Source organism: Carassius auratus, chromosome 50 (assembly GCF_003368295.1).
Source record: "Carassius auratus strain Wakin chromosome 50, ASM336829v1, whole genome shotgun sequence".
NCBI lineage: Eukaryota > Metazoa > Chordata > Actinopteri > Cypriniformes > Cyprinidae > Carassius > Carassius auratus.
The window spans coordinates 7,898,519-7,915,193 of record NC_039292.1 but is presented as its reverse complement, the minus strand read 5'-3'; the positions used below and the strand labels follow the sequence as shown (position 1 = coordinate 7,915,193).

At 34.0% G+C, this 16,675-nt stretch overlaps 1 protein-coding gene across 3 annotated transcripts in view; it reads right to left on the bottom strand.

Moving 5' to 3' along the window:
- Positions 1-1,740: 1,740 nt before the first annotated feature.
- LOC113066841 (UPF0606 protein KIAA1549L-like) overlaps positions 1,741-16,675 on the bottom strand; it is a 41,963-nt gene continuing 27,028 nt past the window's right edge. The window contains exons 11-23 of one of the 3 annotated variants that reach the window (XM_026238906.1): positions 16,294-16,454; positions 15,825-15,860; positions 12,747-12,934; positions 8,352-8,479; positions 7,700-7,824; positions 7,239-7,465; positions 5,975-6,104; positions 4,957-5,325; positions 4,703-4,800; positions 3,435-3,574; positions 3,020-3,177; positions 2,744-2,818; positions 1,741-1,792 (exon numbers count right to left, since the gene is read on the bottom strand). In XM_026238906.1, the coding sequence (XP_026094691.1) occupies positions 2,789-2,818; positions 3,020-3,177; positions 3,435-3,574; positions 4,703-4,800; positions 4,957-5,325; positions 5,975-6,104; positions 7,239-7,465; positions 7,700-7,824; positions 8,352-8,479; positions 12,747-12,934; positions 15,825-15,860; positions 16,294-16,454 (1,790 nt within the window). In that variant the 3' untranslated portion in view covers positions 1,741-1,792; positions 2,744-2,788. The remainder of the gene's footprint in view (positions 1,793-2,743; positions 2,819-3,019; positions 3,178-3,434; positions 3,575-4,702; positions 4,801-4,956; positions 5,326-5,974; positions 6,105-7,238; positions 7,466-7,699; positions 7,825-8,351; positions 8,480-12,746; positions 12,935-15,824; positions 15,861-16,293; positions 16,455-16,675) is intronic. The other 2 variants (XM_026238908.1, XM_026238907.1) reach the window with 2 other exon arrangements.

The window sequence follows — 16,675 nt, the reverse complement described above, 5'->3', positions numbered from 1 at the left end:
ATAAGGGGAAAAAAGACATTAAACACAATATTGAGCCATTTTATCATTTTTTAAATGATCAAATGCTTCTTAGATTTTATTAGATTTGATTCAGTGTGTAACCCACAAAAATGAGTCCTTCAAGGCGTTAAACCATTATAATGATTATTTTACATAATGATAAATAAAACAATCAAGAAGAAAAGAAAATAACAAGGAAAAAGTTTAAAGCGAATTATTATTATTTTTTTACAGTGACAAAGGAAAATATGCAGTACATTTGGCAAATACGGAGTTGTTTAGTGTTGTATAAGTAGGGAAAGAATTCAACATCTTATTTGTTATGATGATGTACACATAATGAGTATTACACATAGGTTAACAACAAGGTTTTTTATATATATATATATATATATATATATACATCTGAAGCACAATATTTTACAGTTTTTAGCAGAATGTCCTCCATTGTTGGCCGAAAAAAGGGTGATTCAGTTGATACAAAAATATCAAAAGAAAATGCTTTAAAAATGGAACAAATACATGATAAATATTTGCACATCCCCTGCACCACCGGAAAGGACAAGGTTCATTTTAAACACAAATTAAACAGTAGTGGTATTTGTAATCATTTACATGATACACTATGTAATTTTCCAAATCCGATTATGTAGCTTGATTCATTCTGCAAACTAAAAAAAAATAAAAAAAAAAATAAGAAAGGTTTGTAAAGTACATCGACAGGTAGTGTCTATTTAATTGGATATTTCTGCCGTGATTAACCTGTTTACAATAGATTTCCATCCTATAACTGCCCAAAGAAAATATGGGACTTTCTTGACATACAAAGCCCTTATGATTCATATGTCCAGACATCATGCATTAAACTCATTCTCTTCAGAACACATGCCAGGTCTTACTTCTGTAACACCGTACTCGCTTAGTTATAGCGAATGTCTTATTAAGATAGTATGCTACAGTTTTAATTCGATTTTATATTATCAATATATTTTAAATCCATTTTCCAGTCAATTTTGGTGTGTAGTGCATATACTGTATATATGTTTTTGTACCTTTTATAAGGCAATAGAATATGTATAGTTATACTCTTTCACTAGTTACAAAACTGCTAGTAAAAATATGAATCCTTCCATCCATTTATCATTTATCAATCTCTTTGTCCAGTAAACCTTTATGGCTATCTTCCCACATCGAACCAATACTCTCATAGCACCTTCCATGCCTTTCATGAACGGTTGTGCATTGTGAAACACTTTAATACAGCATAAACTATGGCATTTTTTAAAAGAAAGAATTTTTTTTTGCATTGTGACTACAGTAAATACAGTACAGGATCTCACATCCTTCCAAATGTTCGATTTATTTTACATCATTCATCGTCATCTTCGCTTTTTTACTTAAGTTTCTATAAAAAAATGCATGAATGAGAACAAAAGACACCGATAGGCATTGATGAAGCAAGGAAAGCCCGAGACGGAAACATCGTTTTTTTGTTCATTTTTCATTATTAGTAACTGGGGTGTTTAAAACGCACATAAAACCACCTGCATTAGATACAACACTTCTAAAATTTGAAAAAGCTTTAAGAAAACACAGTTTTGGCCAGTGAGGCAACCTGTTGTTGTGATGATTTACCCTCACTGTAGATGTTGGTTAATAAGGGTGCTTAGGCTGGCAGGTGAGTTTGTGGCTTGTGGGTCTGGTTGTCCGCTCGGCTGAGCGTCGTGGTCAGCTGGGCCCGCTGAATCTGAAATTTCAAAGTAGACGAGGATTCTTTTAGGTTGTTCAAACCCTGGAGGATACAACCATATAGCAGCTTCTTAAAGGAACAGTGCATCCTCGTGTCATTCTAAACCTATTCCAAAATACAGGTTTGAAACAACATGAGGGTGAGAAAAAACAACAACAACCGAATTATTATTCTTTTTTTTTCACATTGCATTATATAGATAAATATTTGATATACTTTTTTTTTTTTAAAAAGGTTTAAAAAATATAAAATGTAAAAACTTTTTTATAACATAAAAAAATTTCATTATTTTTAATTAAATTATGGAATTATTTTGCAATTCTAATTAAATTTATTATTCATTTAGTTAATTAAAATATAATTAAATTAACAGTTTAAAAAAAAAATCAATTAAGCTAAATTTTCAGCTTCATTTCTCCAGTCTTAAGTTTTAGATGATCCTTCAGAAATCACTCTAATGTTGATTTGCTGATCAATAAACATTTATTATAATTAACAATGTTGAAAAGTTTTTTTTTTTTTTTTTTTTTACTTAATAAATCTGTTGAAACCGTGATACACTACCATTTAAAAGTCTGGTAAGACTGAAAAAAAAAAATAAGAAGAAGAAGATGATGAAGAACCATTGTTAACTAAGCACCAATAATAATGGAAAATAACTGAATGCAAATGTGAATGATTTCTGAAGGATCCAGACACTGAAGACTGGAGTAATGCCTTCTGAAAATTATAATTTTAAATCGTAATAATATTACAATTAATATTACTGTTTGTACATAAATGTTTGATTCAATAAATGCTGTCTTGATGAGCATAAGAGATTTTCTCTGAAAAATAAATTCATACATTTCAGTTAAATCAAACAATTGAACATTAGTGTAGAGTATACACTTTATTTATTTTTATCATTTACCAATAATTTAAAAATATTTTCTATTCATAATCAGTTCATGTTGCTGTATAAATGCTTAATAATCTAAAACTCCAAAGTACCCTGGTAAATGTCAGGGTCTGCTCAACATCAGAACGGACTCCAGTTCAGCAGATGGTCTCCAGGTGACACTGGGTCTGTAAGAAATTTGAAAAAGAAAGAAAATGACATTTACATTTAAAAAGACACAAGAAAGACAATCCAGATGAATAAGGTTGGCTGGTGATTCTTTGAAGATAACAAATATAAAGGAAATGAGGTCACGATACCAGATGTGTTAGGAGTCACCAGGAAGGGTTAGTCCCGCTGGCCGAGCTGTATATAGAAACAGAGCTTGCCTTTACCGTGTCATTCCACTGATGTGGAAGGTCCTCTGGCTCTGGAGGGTAGGACATCCAGGACGGACTCCGGTAGGAGGAGGATGGAGACAGGACGAAGTAGTCCGAGTAGCCGGGGCGGTTGGCGGATATGGCATATACTGCTGTCATTGGGTTTCCTGCCAAACAATGGAAAACAAATGTTTTTTGACATGTTTGGAAACCAAAAATCACCCAAACTTATTAAAAAAATGAAAATACATGTGCAAAATGCCACAGTATTTCCATTGTACATGTTCAAAAATTGTGGCAATACCAAGATAAAACTTTTTCTTATTTTTAAATAATATTGTATATGGTAATAAAAAAAAAAATCAGGAGCTAAACCTAGTGTTCTACTTTAAAACGGATCTGTTTAGCAAGCAGACACACTGACCTGAGTAGCTGGTCATAGACTCGTCGACGGTAACCGCAGGGAAAGGAGCTCGGTTGATTGGCAGGTAGGGGGTGCCATTGTGCTGACTCATCTCTGAGGTCTCAGACGCACGAGGCTTCAGACTCATGTCTGGTGTGGAGCTATAACATGAGATGAAGATGTCTTGTTATAATGAGATCAAACCACCAGGGGGCAACGCTGGCCAGCATCGCCTCAGAGTCGCATAACACACCTCAATGCAGTCAGCAGCACTGACAACCATTCAAAGCACCTTAAATATATGCCAGCCACATAAAAACGCTTATATAAATATACATGAGGCTCATCTCAAAAATGCTGGCATGTGATGCTGTAATGCAGTGTTATGTCAGGGAAAAAAGAGCCTCAGATGTTCAAAGACATCAGTTGGAAATGTATTTCTACCATATCAAACCTCTAAAGGGCAAAGTGACAGTCAATAATCAGCAGAAAAACTGATGAAGCAGTAAAGAAAAAAGAATTTAAAAAATATATATAAATCAATAGATATATTTTTTAAAAAGATAAATTAATACATTGTAATTATTCACGTGGATAAAGTATTTCTTATTGGATTTTTTATTTTTATATTAAAAAAGTAATCAATAAAAAAATGCAAATAAACAAGCAAACTGTAACGGAATTAAAACAATGAATGTTAATTTCTCATTACAAAATGACTAATAAATGCATTTCTAAATCGTTTAAATTTAGGATCATAAAATCTTAATTTATCTACATGCTAAAAATGTTAATTTCTTGATTGTTAAGTTAATTTCTAAATTTGAGTTATTTTTTTTTATTTTTTTATATGATCACTGACATTTGGTCTGCCATAAAAGGATACATATCATTTGTATCTTTTGGCTAAAGGTATGATAAAAAAAAAAAACGGTTAAGGTTTCTCTCACCATTTCAAAGAAGTATAAATTTAATTTAAAAGACTCCATATATCTATATTATTAAAATAAATAAATAAATAAATAAATAAATATATATGTAGCGACAATGTGTACAAATTCTATACATACATGATATATTATATATTACATTAAGTTTAGTTATTTTAATTGATTTTGTGGTTGATTTTGTAGCATGCACTTAATGCTATCAATATATAATATAATATAATATAATATAATATAATATAATATAATATAATATAATATAATATAATATAATATAATATAATATAATATAATGCAAGATCCAAATATGAGTGTGAATGTGTATTTTAAGGTTTCTCTTACCATCTTAGCGAATTTCCAAGTGGTGCTCCGCCTCTTGGAGGGATGAGGGGTGGCGGGGAACCCAAACCCATATCAGGCAGCTGGGTAAACCTGAATCCCTGCAAAGCCAAGCACAACCACCAAATGAACTTCTGAAAACAAATATGATATCATATATCAACAGATCACCCTATATGCTCAAGCTGTTTTCCCAAAATCAATAGAAACAATCAAATTAACTGTAAACATCAGTGGTGTTGAAGAATGACACTCACTGGTTTGGGGAGGCTACACTGGTGGAAATCCAGCCCAAAGGAGGAGCCGCGCTGTAGAGCTCCGTTGGGGTGGTTCATCGTCCCAGGTGCGCTGGTAACTCCATCCAGGTAAGGGCTACTGTGGCTGGGGTTGTACGGACTGTGAGGGAGGTGGTTATGGTGGTGGTGGTTGCCCGGGTTTGGCTCGGCAGAGGCCAAACCAAAAGCGTTGTCCAAGAGGAGGTGCATCTGCTGCCTCACTTCATCGATGGAGGGCTGCGAGCTCAAGGTGGACGAGTCCGAGTGACCTTTGACCTGGTGACCACCGCCGAAACCCAAGGAACTCAGGAGACGGTCCACATCGGTCTCTTCAAATGGCTCGGGCTCACCCTAAGGTTGGTTCAGTGATGAGACTTCTTAAGTTTTATAACTGTTTTCTATTGATTCATAAATTATTTAGTTGACTCATTGAAATTATTTTTTTAAATGATTACAGTCACACTTGGTCCCCGATGAAAGAATAAGTATAATATTCAATTTATATATATATATATATATATATATATATATATATATATATATATATATATATATATATATATATATAAAATACATTTTATTCATAGAAACACGATCAATATATAATATAACCTATGCATGATCTGAATACGAGTATAATGACTTTTACCGAACAGGAGTACTAATGCTCAGCACAATCACAGCTATTCTGATATTGAATTTCCAATCTAAATGATTTAAAATGCCATTATTATATTTACGTGTAATGAGATTCGGCTCTGTTTCATGATGACGTGGTCAAAGTGCAGGGTTTGCTCACCAAAGCTCTCTACTCTCATAAACTGTACTTAAAGTTAGAGCTAAAGGTAATCGCCTTCATTTAAGCCTCAAGGCAGACTTCTCAAGAATCTCTGCCGGCTTCCTGAAGTGTGAATGACATGCGCTGCATGGAAAGACTACAGCAGAAGACTTTATAGCAGGGATTTGGGATCCCATGATGCAAGAGGCTGGCAGCGCTTACATCGTAGCCGCTGTTAGGGATGCCCCTCCTAGATCTCTCCCTCATGACCAGCATGTCCATCTCTGTCTCTACAGGGCTCGGGGTGTTCAGAGACTGCCTGCTCCAGTATGAAGGTTCCCTGTGGGAGTCACTGTTGAAAGAATGGTTGAAAAGTTCAGTATTATCTCATGAACCAACTTGGTTATTGAAGTAATGTTTAATTTTACACTGTGATTTATTTTTATTCCTATACACCCTGAGATTTCCAAACACCAGAGAAGAGCAGTTCAGCTCATTAAAGAGCTCTTTATTCATGCCATAGGGAGAGTTTACTAAGAATGAATAGTGTTGTTTGTTATTTTAGCACACGATTTAATAAAAGGAATTACGCAAAGGCACAAACATTGTAGAAAAACGTAAAAATACACTACTTTAAAAATATGGAATCTTCGGAGTCTTTTTTTTTTTTAAAGGACGGAATACTTTAATTCGCCAATGATGTATTAAATTGATCAAAAGTTACAATAAAGACATTTAATGTTACGAAAAAAATTTTTTTGAAAAAAAAAAAGTATATATATATATATATATATATATATATATATATATATTTTTTTTTTTTTTTTTACTTTTTTAACTGAAAAAAAAGATCACAAAAATATTTAGCAGCACAGCTGTTTTTAACATTAATAACAATACAGTAATATAAATATTTCTTCTTGAGCACCAAATCTGCATAAAATAATGATTTGAAGGAGTAATGTAATGATGCTGAAAATTCAACTGCATCACGGGAAATAAATTACATTTTAAAATATATTCAAATAGAAAAGCGTTATTGTAAATTCTTCATGAATTGAAATTTCACAATATTGCTTTTTTTTACTATATTTATAATCAAATAAATGCAGCCTTGGTAAGCATAAGAAACTTCTTTCAAAAACAAAAAAAAATTATTAGTCAAAATATATATATTATTTTTCATAAAATAAAAACAAAGTACGCAAAATTTATTTAGCGGCATTTTAAATTATTATTAAATAATTGCTTATATTAAATTATGTTTTAATGAACCCTGTGTAAATAACACTATAAACAATATTATGTTATATTATAGCAAAAGTGTCTTATCTGTTCAGTAAATGTGCCTCATGATTTTATCACATATGAATCAATCCCACCTTTCTTTTGCCTTTTTTTATTCTGTATCTAGGAAAATCCAATTGGGGTTATTTTCTCAACATATTTTGGGATGATCAATAGGAGGGATTTAATCTCTGACTACCTCCTGCGGTACTTTACGTAAGTGGAGGGTTTCCTGTCCTCCTTCGGCCCCCTCAGATCTTCCAGGTCCAGGGAAGCATTCTCACGCCTCATCCGGTCTCGATGGCTGTACATGTGACCACTGCTACCAGTGACCGGCCCGTCACTGTACCCTTTCCTTTTAGCTTTTAACCTCAGCTTATTCCGGTAATGCTCGATGTCCGACTTCTGCTTCAGCCCAATGTTGACCTGCAGGTGGAAATCGGAGGTTATTTATTTACACCAATTTAGTGCTCCTCGGCTGACAGTGGGTGTGTCTAAACAGAATCTTGTTTTTGCTGATCTAGAGGAATATTTTGTGGAACAGATTCTGTGTGGTGCCCAGTAAGCTGACAAGCACTCAAAACAGGTCAAAATAAATCACAGATAAAAGCCTCCTAATGAGGTGGCCCTGGCCCCTCTCCACAGAGACAGCAAGCTCACCTCTCCGTTCATGATGACAGAGTCTTGGCTGTGATTGGAGGAGTCGGGATAGGAATAGTTGAGTGGGGCGGCCATAGGCTTGATGGTGATGAGGCGTAGAGAGCCAGTTAGAGAGTCATAATGGTCTGCAAACAGACACAGGAGACTTGTGCAGTCATAAAATTACAGTAGGATGGTAAAAAGAGCATCAGCAAAGAGAAGCTGTAAATACTCAAAAACAGAGTCTGACACTAGACACTGATGCACAATATACTGAGCAATCACTTATTTATGGTTTTGGGGGTTTAATGGTGTGTGGGATATTTTAGATGGCAAAGCTGTGTATAAAAAAAATCTGTATGAGAATAATATTACTGTATCATTGTTTTAAGACTTTCAATACCCTCATAATACATTTATGAGAACTAAATACTTATATAAACTTGTTACAGATCCAGTTACAGAAATGATGTTTCTTAACATTATATTCTAGTGTTTAAACAGTATTTTTTTTCCCCAAAATAAAACCAGTTTTTTTGTGTTCAGTAAAAATATTTATTCTAACACTTATTATAAATATAAATCTTTTTTTTTTTTTATTACATTTTCTTACATCAGTTGTGATCCTAAGGAATGTGAATTGCGCTGCTCCTTTAATTTCTGTCTTTCTCACCATTTCTTGTGTGCTGCTCTTCTTTGGGTGCTTTCTGTGCCGTTGATCTCCGAGCTGTGGAGCTTCTACCCGTGTTCAGTTTCCCAGATTCATTGCTCGAAACTGAGCCGTCCTCGCTTGGCAACCTGCTGCGGGTAACCATGGCAACAGAAGGCAATAGTTAGTTTGCTGCATGCAGTATCATGCAGGGTTAACAGTTGCCTTGCAGGGTCCTCTGGCCTCAGTTAACCTGCGTTAAATTGCATTGGTGTCATTTAGCTACATCACCATAGTGTGAGCATCTACTCCTCATGTTTTGTGCCATTAAAACAAATGTTCAACAACAGAATAAATCCTGCTCTGGAACAAAAACCACAATGAGCACAGACCATCATATCAGAATGCACATCATGTGCTGGCGAGAATCTAACACATCAATACTGGAAAGATTGTTGGCAAGCATATCACATTCAAACTGACTTGCTTGGATGAAGGAAATCTACAGACAATTGTTTATGGCATATAACTAAGTATTGTGCAGAAACTAAACAAGTCCCAAAAGACCCATATCTTGAAATAATGTTCCATTGACATTCAGTATAACAGATGTATTTATGTTAAAATGGAACAATGTACTCATTCTAACATGTAGTTCTTAAAATATATAAAAGAAAAAAGAGATCATCATAAATTGTTTTATATTTTAAACAATTAAAATGGGTAAAATCTAGTGGTTTGAATGATACTGGCAAAGATTGGTAAAGTTGGTTTAAAATTACAATTAATCAGTATTTGGGGGCTGAACTATGATCCTTAAATATAGTTTTTTTGTTGTCGTTGTTTATTTTTTCTAAATATGCTTGACAAAATATTTTGGTATATGAACTACTGTTACACTACAAAATATTTTAGTGGGTGTCTTCTGTAAATCATGGTAAAATGCATGATAGCTTTATTTAATTTTTTTCCTCTGAAAAAAAAAAAAATTTGTTTAATACGACATAATCTAGTATAGAGAGAAAATTTTTTTATCTAAGCTGTATTAAACTTTTATTGTTTTGATGCTTGAAAATCACCTTTTGCCTCTGTCCCATAGATGGATATGTATGTATACACATACACATTACATTTGTGCTTAAATTGATTCATATCCTTGGCAAATATGATCAAAGACGGTTGTGAAAATATATCTGCATTTAAAAAAATTAATAGAATATTGTTTGGGAGGGTTTCAAGAGAAAACTAGAACATATTTATTTGCTAGACACGGCTGGACCTTATATACGTGACTGGGTTTTAATGGTCAGATGAAACTACAAAAGAAAGCTTTTTTTTAGCAACACATAGGGATATAATGAAATATACTGCTGGATCTTTAAGGTTGTGGGCTAATTATTATCTTATTCAGATAGATGGCATAATGGATCTATCAAATACCAATGAATAAAAAATTTAAAACTGACTGTCCATGCTAGAAATCTTGTAATGGGCCATGGTTAGATCTTCCCTGAGCTGAATCCTATAGAAAATGAGTGTGATGAACTGAAGAAGAGGAACATCAACATGCAGCTGGAAATCTGAAGGATTTGGAGTGATTCTGTATGAAGGAATGGTCTCCGATCTCTTGTCAGATGTTCTCCAAACTAATCAGGCATTATAGGTGAAGACTCAGAGCTGTTCTCTTGGCTAAAGGATGTTGCTAAAAGTATTGAATAAAAGGGTATGATTAATTGTGATCAATGTGTATAAGAGAAAAAATGTTATTTCATATTGAGCTTTCTCTCCCATTTTAATTTCTTAATCTCCAGATTTTAGTAAATTTTTTAAAGAAAATATCTAAAGGATTGATAATACAGATTCATTTTCACAGCCTTCTTTGATAATGTTTAACAAGGGTATGAATACTTTTGAGCACAACTGTATATATGTATGAACAAGACACATGAACAAAATGACACTTGACGGAATCAGGGAAACACATGACAAGTCAGGAACCAAGACAAGAAAATACTGAATAAAAGACAAGAAAACCCAAACAAGAAACAAAACTCAAACACCAGCGTGACATACATTTATATTCATATATGTATTAATGTCCGAAATCATAATCAGCTCACCATTTTCTCAATAAATCTGTTTTTCTCAATCAAGTGAGCTCAAGATGGGGTTCTACACTGATTTTATTCTTTAATTTTAGATTATAACATCCGTAAAGCTCAAGGAACCATAAAAGCAATTACCTATAAAGAACAGAAACAAGGACTATTTCACTTTCGCATCAAAATTCAAAACCCAAAGTTCCAGTCTAAACCCATCACTCTCTAAGAAGAAGGTAATAAAGCACGGTCAACAAAATCTGAATATTTCATTAAATCTGCTAATCATTTAGGCATGCCACGAACCCGCGCGCATGAACCCACGCACCTGTCTTCTAGGTCTGACACAGTCGGGCAGAAGCTGCCTATGGGCACACTGAATCATGCATAATTCTGTAGCTGTGAGTGTACTAAGCTTCCCTGCATCTCTGTCTGTCTCTGCCAGGTTTAAATGCTCGTGTATTTACCGCATTTGCTTTTCCAAATAATTATTTCCCCAGCCCTGCTCTCTGCAGGCTCATTTCCTTTTAATCGAGCCACTCAGGAGAGATAACAAATGGCAGAATACATTTGTATTCCGACTAATAAGCACGGATGCTAATAGAGAAAGAGCGAGAGAAAGGCGAAACAATGAGAGGGAGAGGAAAGAGAGGAGAAATGCTAAGCCACAGTGCAACCATTTGAAGGATCAGTGCTTTTTGCTCTGTCACACTGCCCCACGCATGACATAAAGCCATATTTACGATCCCACGGCCCCCAGAGAGTGGTTAAGTAACCCAGAGATATGGGAGATGCCGGGTGGTGAGTTTTAATGACCTTGGAGAGCTGAACGCTGATACATTTCCGACCATCTTTTTATTTGCATTTTCTATGCAGGATTAGAATAGGACCTTGGGAGGTTTCGCTCTTTGTGAAGAAAGAAAAGGCATTTCTCTAAAGCAATGTGGATAAAAAAATAACACTTAAAAATTAATCTGAAGAATCAAGTGCTTTAAATCTAGTGAGAACTGTATGACTTGATCTGCCCTTTAGATATTTTGCTTGCTTGATACGACCCTGGTGAGATGCATACTAGTCTTAATATATATGAGAAACATAATAGTTATGATTGGTCTCAAATAAACAGCACTGACTGGCCATTTTGCATTATTTGTTCATAATACCATTTTGAAATTTCATAACACAGTTGAAATATGATAAAAATATAAACCCAAGCATGTAATTATGCTAAATTCAGTAATACTATGTTTTTTATTTATTTATTAATTTCAAAAATTATTATAATTTTAATATTACTATTATTTTACAAAACCTTTCATCATGGGGCGACAACTGACAACTGTTTATTTATTCAGGTCATTTTGGTCAATCATAGTGTGAAGGCAATAATTCTCTTAAAATTCCACAATATATTCTCCAAATATATTAAAATGTAAACATTTAAAATTAAATAAAGTTTTAAATTCTACAATCAATTCTATATTACCATTCAAAAGCGTCTGTAAGTTTTTTTTTTTTTAAGTAATTGGAGTAATGATGCTGAAAATAAAGCTTTGACATCAAAAAAAAATATATAATTTTAAACATACTGAAATCGTTAACCATTCTTTTAAACTGTAATAATATTTAATTATTTTATAATATAACTGTAATAATATTACATTATTTTGTGTATTTTAGATAAACTCTTTCCAAAAAAATATTGTTTTGCTTAGGATTAATTAAAAGATTTTCTATAGATTGACATTATTACATGATTAGCATTTTAAAGATTGACTCTAAGGGATTAGATAACAGAAAAGGGCAATTTGAGTTTGCACAATTACTTATCCATTATATATATGAATGAATAAAAATAAAAAAGATCAGAGGGCAAAATCACGACCAAAATCATACAGTGTGCAGATGTTGGCACTGGTGATTTGTGGATGCATGTCATGTCTGTCTGTCTTGATTTTGTTTCTGAAAATACGTCAAGAGAACAAATGTCTTTGCTCTTAAACACAGTGTGTTCTTCTCTTCACGGTTCTCAATTCCTCTGCTGCATCTTAAAGTCAAGAGCTCAATCCGCTCTATGGTAATTATATGTCATACTTGAGGTGTACTTGATTTTTCAGTGGAAGGAGATAAGAAATGCAACGGAAATAGAACAGTGCAGTCATATCGGGTTGGATGGCTTTTAAAAGATTGATGCTCAGGCTTTAAAGGCTTTAGTGTTGTATAGAGAGTTGAGTGACATATACTATCATACTAGCTTATTCCATTTGGTACACCTAAAAATATGCACATACTTCCTTTGTTCTATAATAAAAGCACTCACCTGAGATGCATCTCTGTTGACTGAGGTCTTTTTGAGGCTGTACCATCTTGTAACACCGCCACCCTGTCTTGTGTAAGAGGGGCGTCCCGTACCGGGAGGGACAGGACAAGTGGTTCCTTGGTGACAGGGAGAGTTTCCTCACCTGGCTGGCCCATGTGCTGCTTGGCGTAGTCGAAACCCTGCACGGGCTGGATGGGAAAAGATGCACCATGAATGGGGGGGGGGGGGGGGGTTATGCAATGCTGACATTGGACATTTTATTTTAATTAGCAAAGGAATACTGGCCATCCTCATTTATACAGTGGCTGAAGGTGCTTTGAGTCTAACTATATTTCATGGAGTCTGCATGCAATGCAGTATAAGTTGCCATGGGATATTTAATATGATAGAGCTATGGAAACCCTTGTTTTAATGAATTATGGATCAGTCTCCTGCAGAACTGGACGCATGGAGGCAGAGTGCCTGTTGGAACTTAAAAAAAAAAATTATGTTTGTGATTAATTTGATTGATAATTCATAAAAAGGTTGCACTATGCATGTGCTGTTGTCACATCTACAAGCTCTATTAGTGAGGTGAGAATCATTAGGCAGAATCACAAAATAATTACGGTGAATGTGCAATATTACAATTCTGATAATTATCTGATAGCTAATAAATAATCAATTTTAAAACTGTGTAACTTTTGGTAATGAATTCATAAAAGGAAACACCAAAAAAGATCAATAATTCTAAATGCTATAATGGAATCTTAATATTTTAATGTATTTGATGTATTACTTTTTGTTAATTATATATACAAACAATTTAATTTATCAATGAAATTGTATTATATATTAATACTAATTTGTATTATTCATATTTATTATTCATATATATTTATATATATATATATATATATATATATATATATATATATATATATATATATATATATATATATATTTGTATAATTTATATTATAAATAAATTGTATATATGATTGATTTTAAATTAATAAATTAAACGACATTACATTTTAACATCAGCATTTTTATATTTATTGTGAATTACTAGTTAAAATGTTTTGATGACACCAAAAAGAAATGGTAAAATTTCTGGGAAAATCTGTATTTTAGTATCATCTTCCTGAGTGTTCTCTATTGGTCATTGACCTTGGATGAGGTCAGATTCCACTGAACTATAATTCACTCATGCTCTATCTGATTGTATATGAGATGAGCTGGAGTCTTTCATTGGCTGACGTGGGTAGTGACAGTCCACAAACCCCATATATAAATCTTCTTTTAATCCAAGTTCAAATTGATTTAAGCATTGAATCCAGGTTGTAAGTCTTACAAGCTAGCTTTCTCTGCAAGCTAGAGAAACACATCAAGACTGCTCAAACACATCGACAGGTTGAAGCAAAAAGCATGCAAGCGGACACACATGCAATTGATCACATCTAAGCCTGACAAATGGCCAGTGTCAGTATCTCAAATCCTTATATGACTTTATTCTCATTCTGATCATCCAGTGAACATTCACACATCTTCTCTTATTCCCTTACGCTAACATGGGAACGCTTTATACACTGATCCTCAAATTACCGCGCATAAGCAAAATCATGTCCCCGAAAGGATGTCTTAATTGGATGAAGCAGGGAATGTTTTCAGATCAGAGAATATGGCTAAGAGGGAGCGCGATCAAAGAGATGATAATCATAATTACAATTGATTTGCATATTGTTTTACTCCATTACTGAAAACAATACAGTTCACTCAAAAATACTGTCATCATTTACTCACCCTCATGCTTCATACTCATATGACTTAAGTTTTTCGATGGAACACAAAAACAGAAGTTTAGCAGAATGTTGAAGCTGCTCTTTAACACACAATTAAAGTGGATGGTGATCATGTGCTGTCAAGCTCAAAAAAGGACAAAAAGTCCTATAAAACATCATAAAAGCTGTTTTTATTCATGGTGCATGACATTCCATGTCTTTTGAAGTCATTTGATAACTTTGCTTGAGGCCCAAACTAAGTTTAAGTTGTTATTCATTGAACATTTTGCTCGACATTTTTGGTCACCATTCATTTCCACTGCACAGAAAGAGCAGCTTACACATTCTGCGAAACATTTGCATTCTACACAACAAAGAAACTATTTTGCTCACCAAGGATGCATTTATTTGATCAAATATACAGTAAAAACAGTACAATTGTGAAATATTATTACAATTGAAAATTACTGTGTTCTATTTGAATATATTTCGAAATGCAATCTATTCTTGTGATGACAAAGCTGAATTTTCAGCATCATTACTCCAGTCTTCAGTTTCACATGATCCTTCAGGAATCATTCTATACTGATTTGCTTCTCAAGAAATATTTATTATTATCATCATTGCTGGAAAAAGTTTACTTTTTTTTTTTTTTTTTTTTTTTGCGGAAACTCAGATACATTTTTCAAGGATTCTTTGAGAAATAAAAATAAAATAAAATAATATTTGTAACTGTAAGTGTCTATATTGTCAGTTTAAATCAATTTAATGCATTCTTGCTGAATAAAAGTATAAATTTCTTTGGGGGAAAATCATAACCTCTATGATTTACTATGATTACATCCCTCTACACATGAACACATTTAGCTGATCCTATTGCTTCTTCCTGTTGGATCCCTTAATATATCCCGTTTTAGATTAAAATACTTTTGCAATCTATTTAAACTTCACCTAAACATATATATATGTAACCTTGATGTATCGCTCTGCTTGGGTTGGCCTAATTTCTTAACCTGCATTTGAAAGCCTCATAGTCCAAAGAAATCATAATTACAGTCATAATATGGAAATAAACCTCCCTGTTCTGTTATTAGTCATCGTCCTGCAATCTCAAATAGAGGTACAAGAAAGGAGATATTTGTGCTGAGATATCCTCAGTGCACTAGATCTTACTGAACAGTTCATCGATTACACGGAGGACAGCTAATTCTGTTTCCCCTTCGCCCTGCGGACTGATCTCCTACAAGCACTGTCAACAAGAAGGATGTCTGGACTATAAACATGCAGCTAAGCACCAAGCACAAGCCAGAAATACCTGGTGGTGATAACTCCCATCTCTTCGATACGAGGTCTGGACAGGAAAAGCAGTGAAGACACAATTGGAGGGATATTTATTGGGGGGGAGGAGTTAAAGTGAAATTTGTCATTCCAAGGTTGAAACAGCATGTGGTGACACTGTACAAGTGTTTGGGGAGCAAGCCACCATTTCAAAAGGTCATGCCCAGCAACATATTCAGATGTAAAATAAAATGATTTTGTGAATGGTACAAAGGAAATCAGGATTTTTAAGGCCTATTAGTTGTCGAAATGAGATGACATCATCGTTATGATAAAACAATGGGTCTCCTGATTTATTAATATTGCAAAGAAAATAAAAAAAAATTTTTCCAGAGAAGTATCTACCATGAATGTAAATAATTATAATTTTACCCTTGTCAGTCAGAATGTTAATATTGATGTATCTCTATTTCAATTGTTATTATTCGTGGTTTGGAAGAGCCTACCTTGGTGCGGGGATGAAAATTGCGAAACGCGCTGGTTTTGAATACAGTTCGGTTTCTCCTGCATATGATGGCAACCGCCATAACCACCACAACCATCACCAGCGATACAGGTATCAGGACCACCAGTGTCCAGAGGTTACTAGGCAGACTCTTCACCACCGCTGTTTACACACAAACACAAACATAGATTGGAAATCAATAGACTCATCGACAATGCTTACACATGATTTCCACCACTTGCATCCCCAGCACACTCTCTTACAGTAATGCAACTCCCCTCCGTCTCCTACTGTGTGGTTAGTTCCTAATGAGCTGAATCTGTCTTTCCGCTGTAGCTCTTATCTGGGAGATTAAACCCCCACTGGTGGGTCTGATTCTGTAT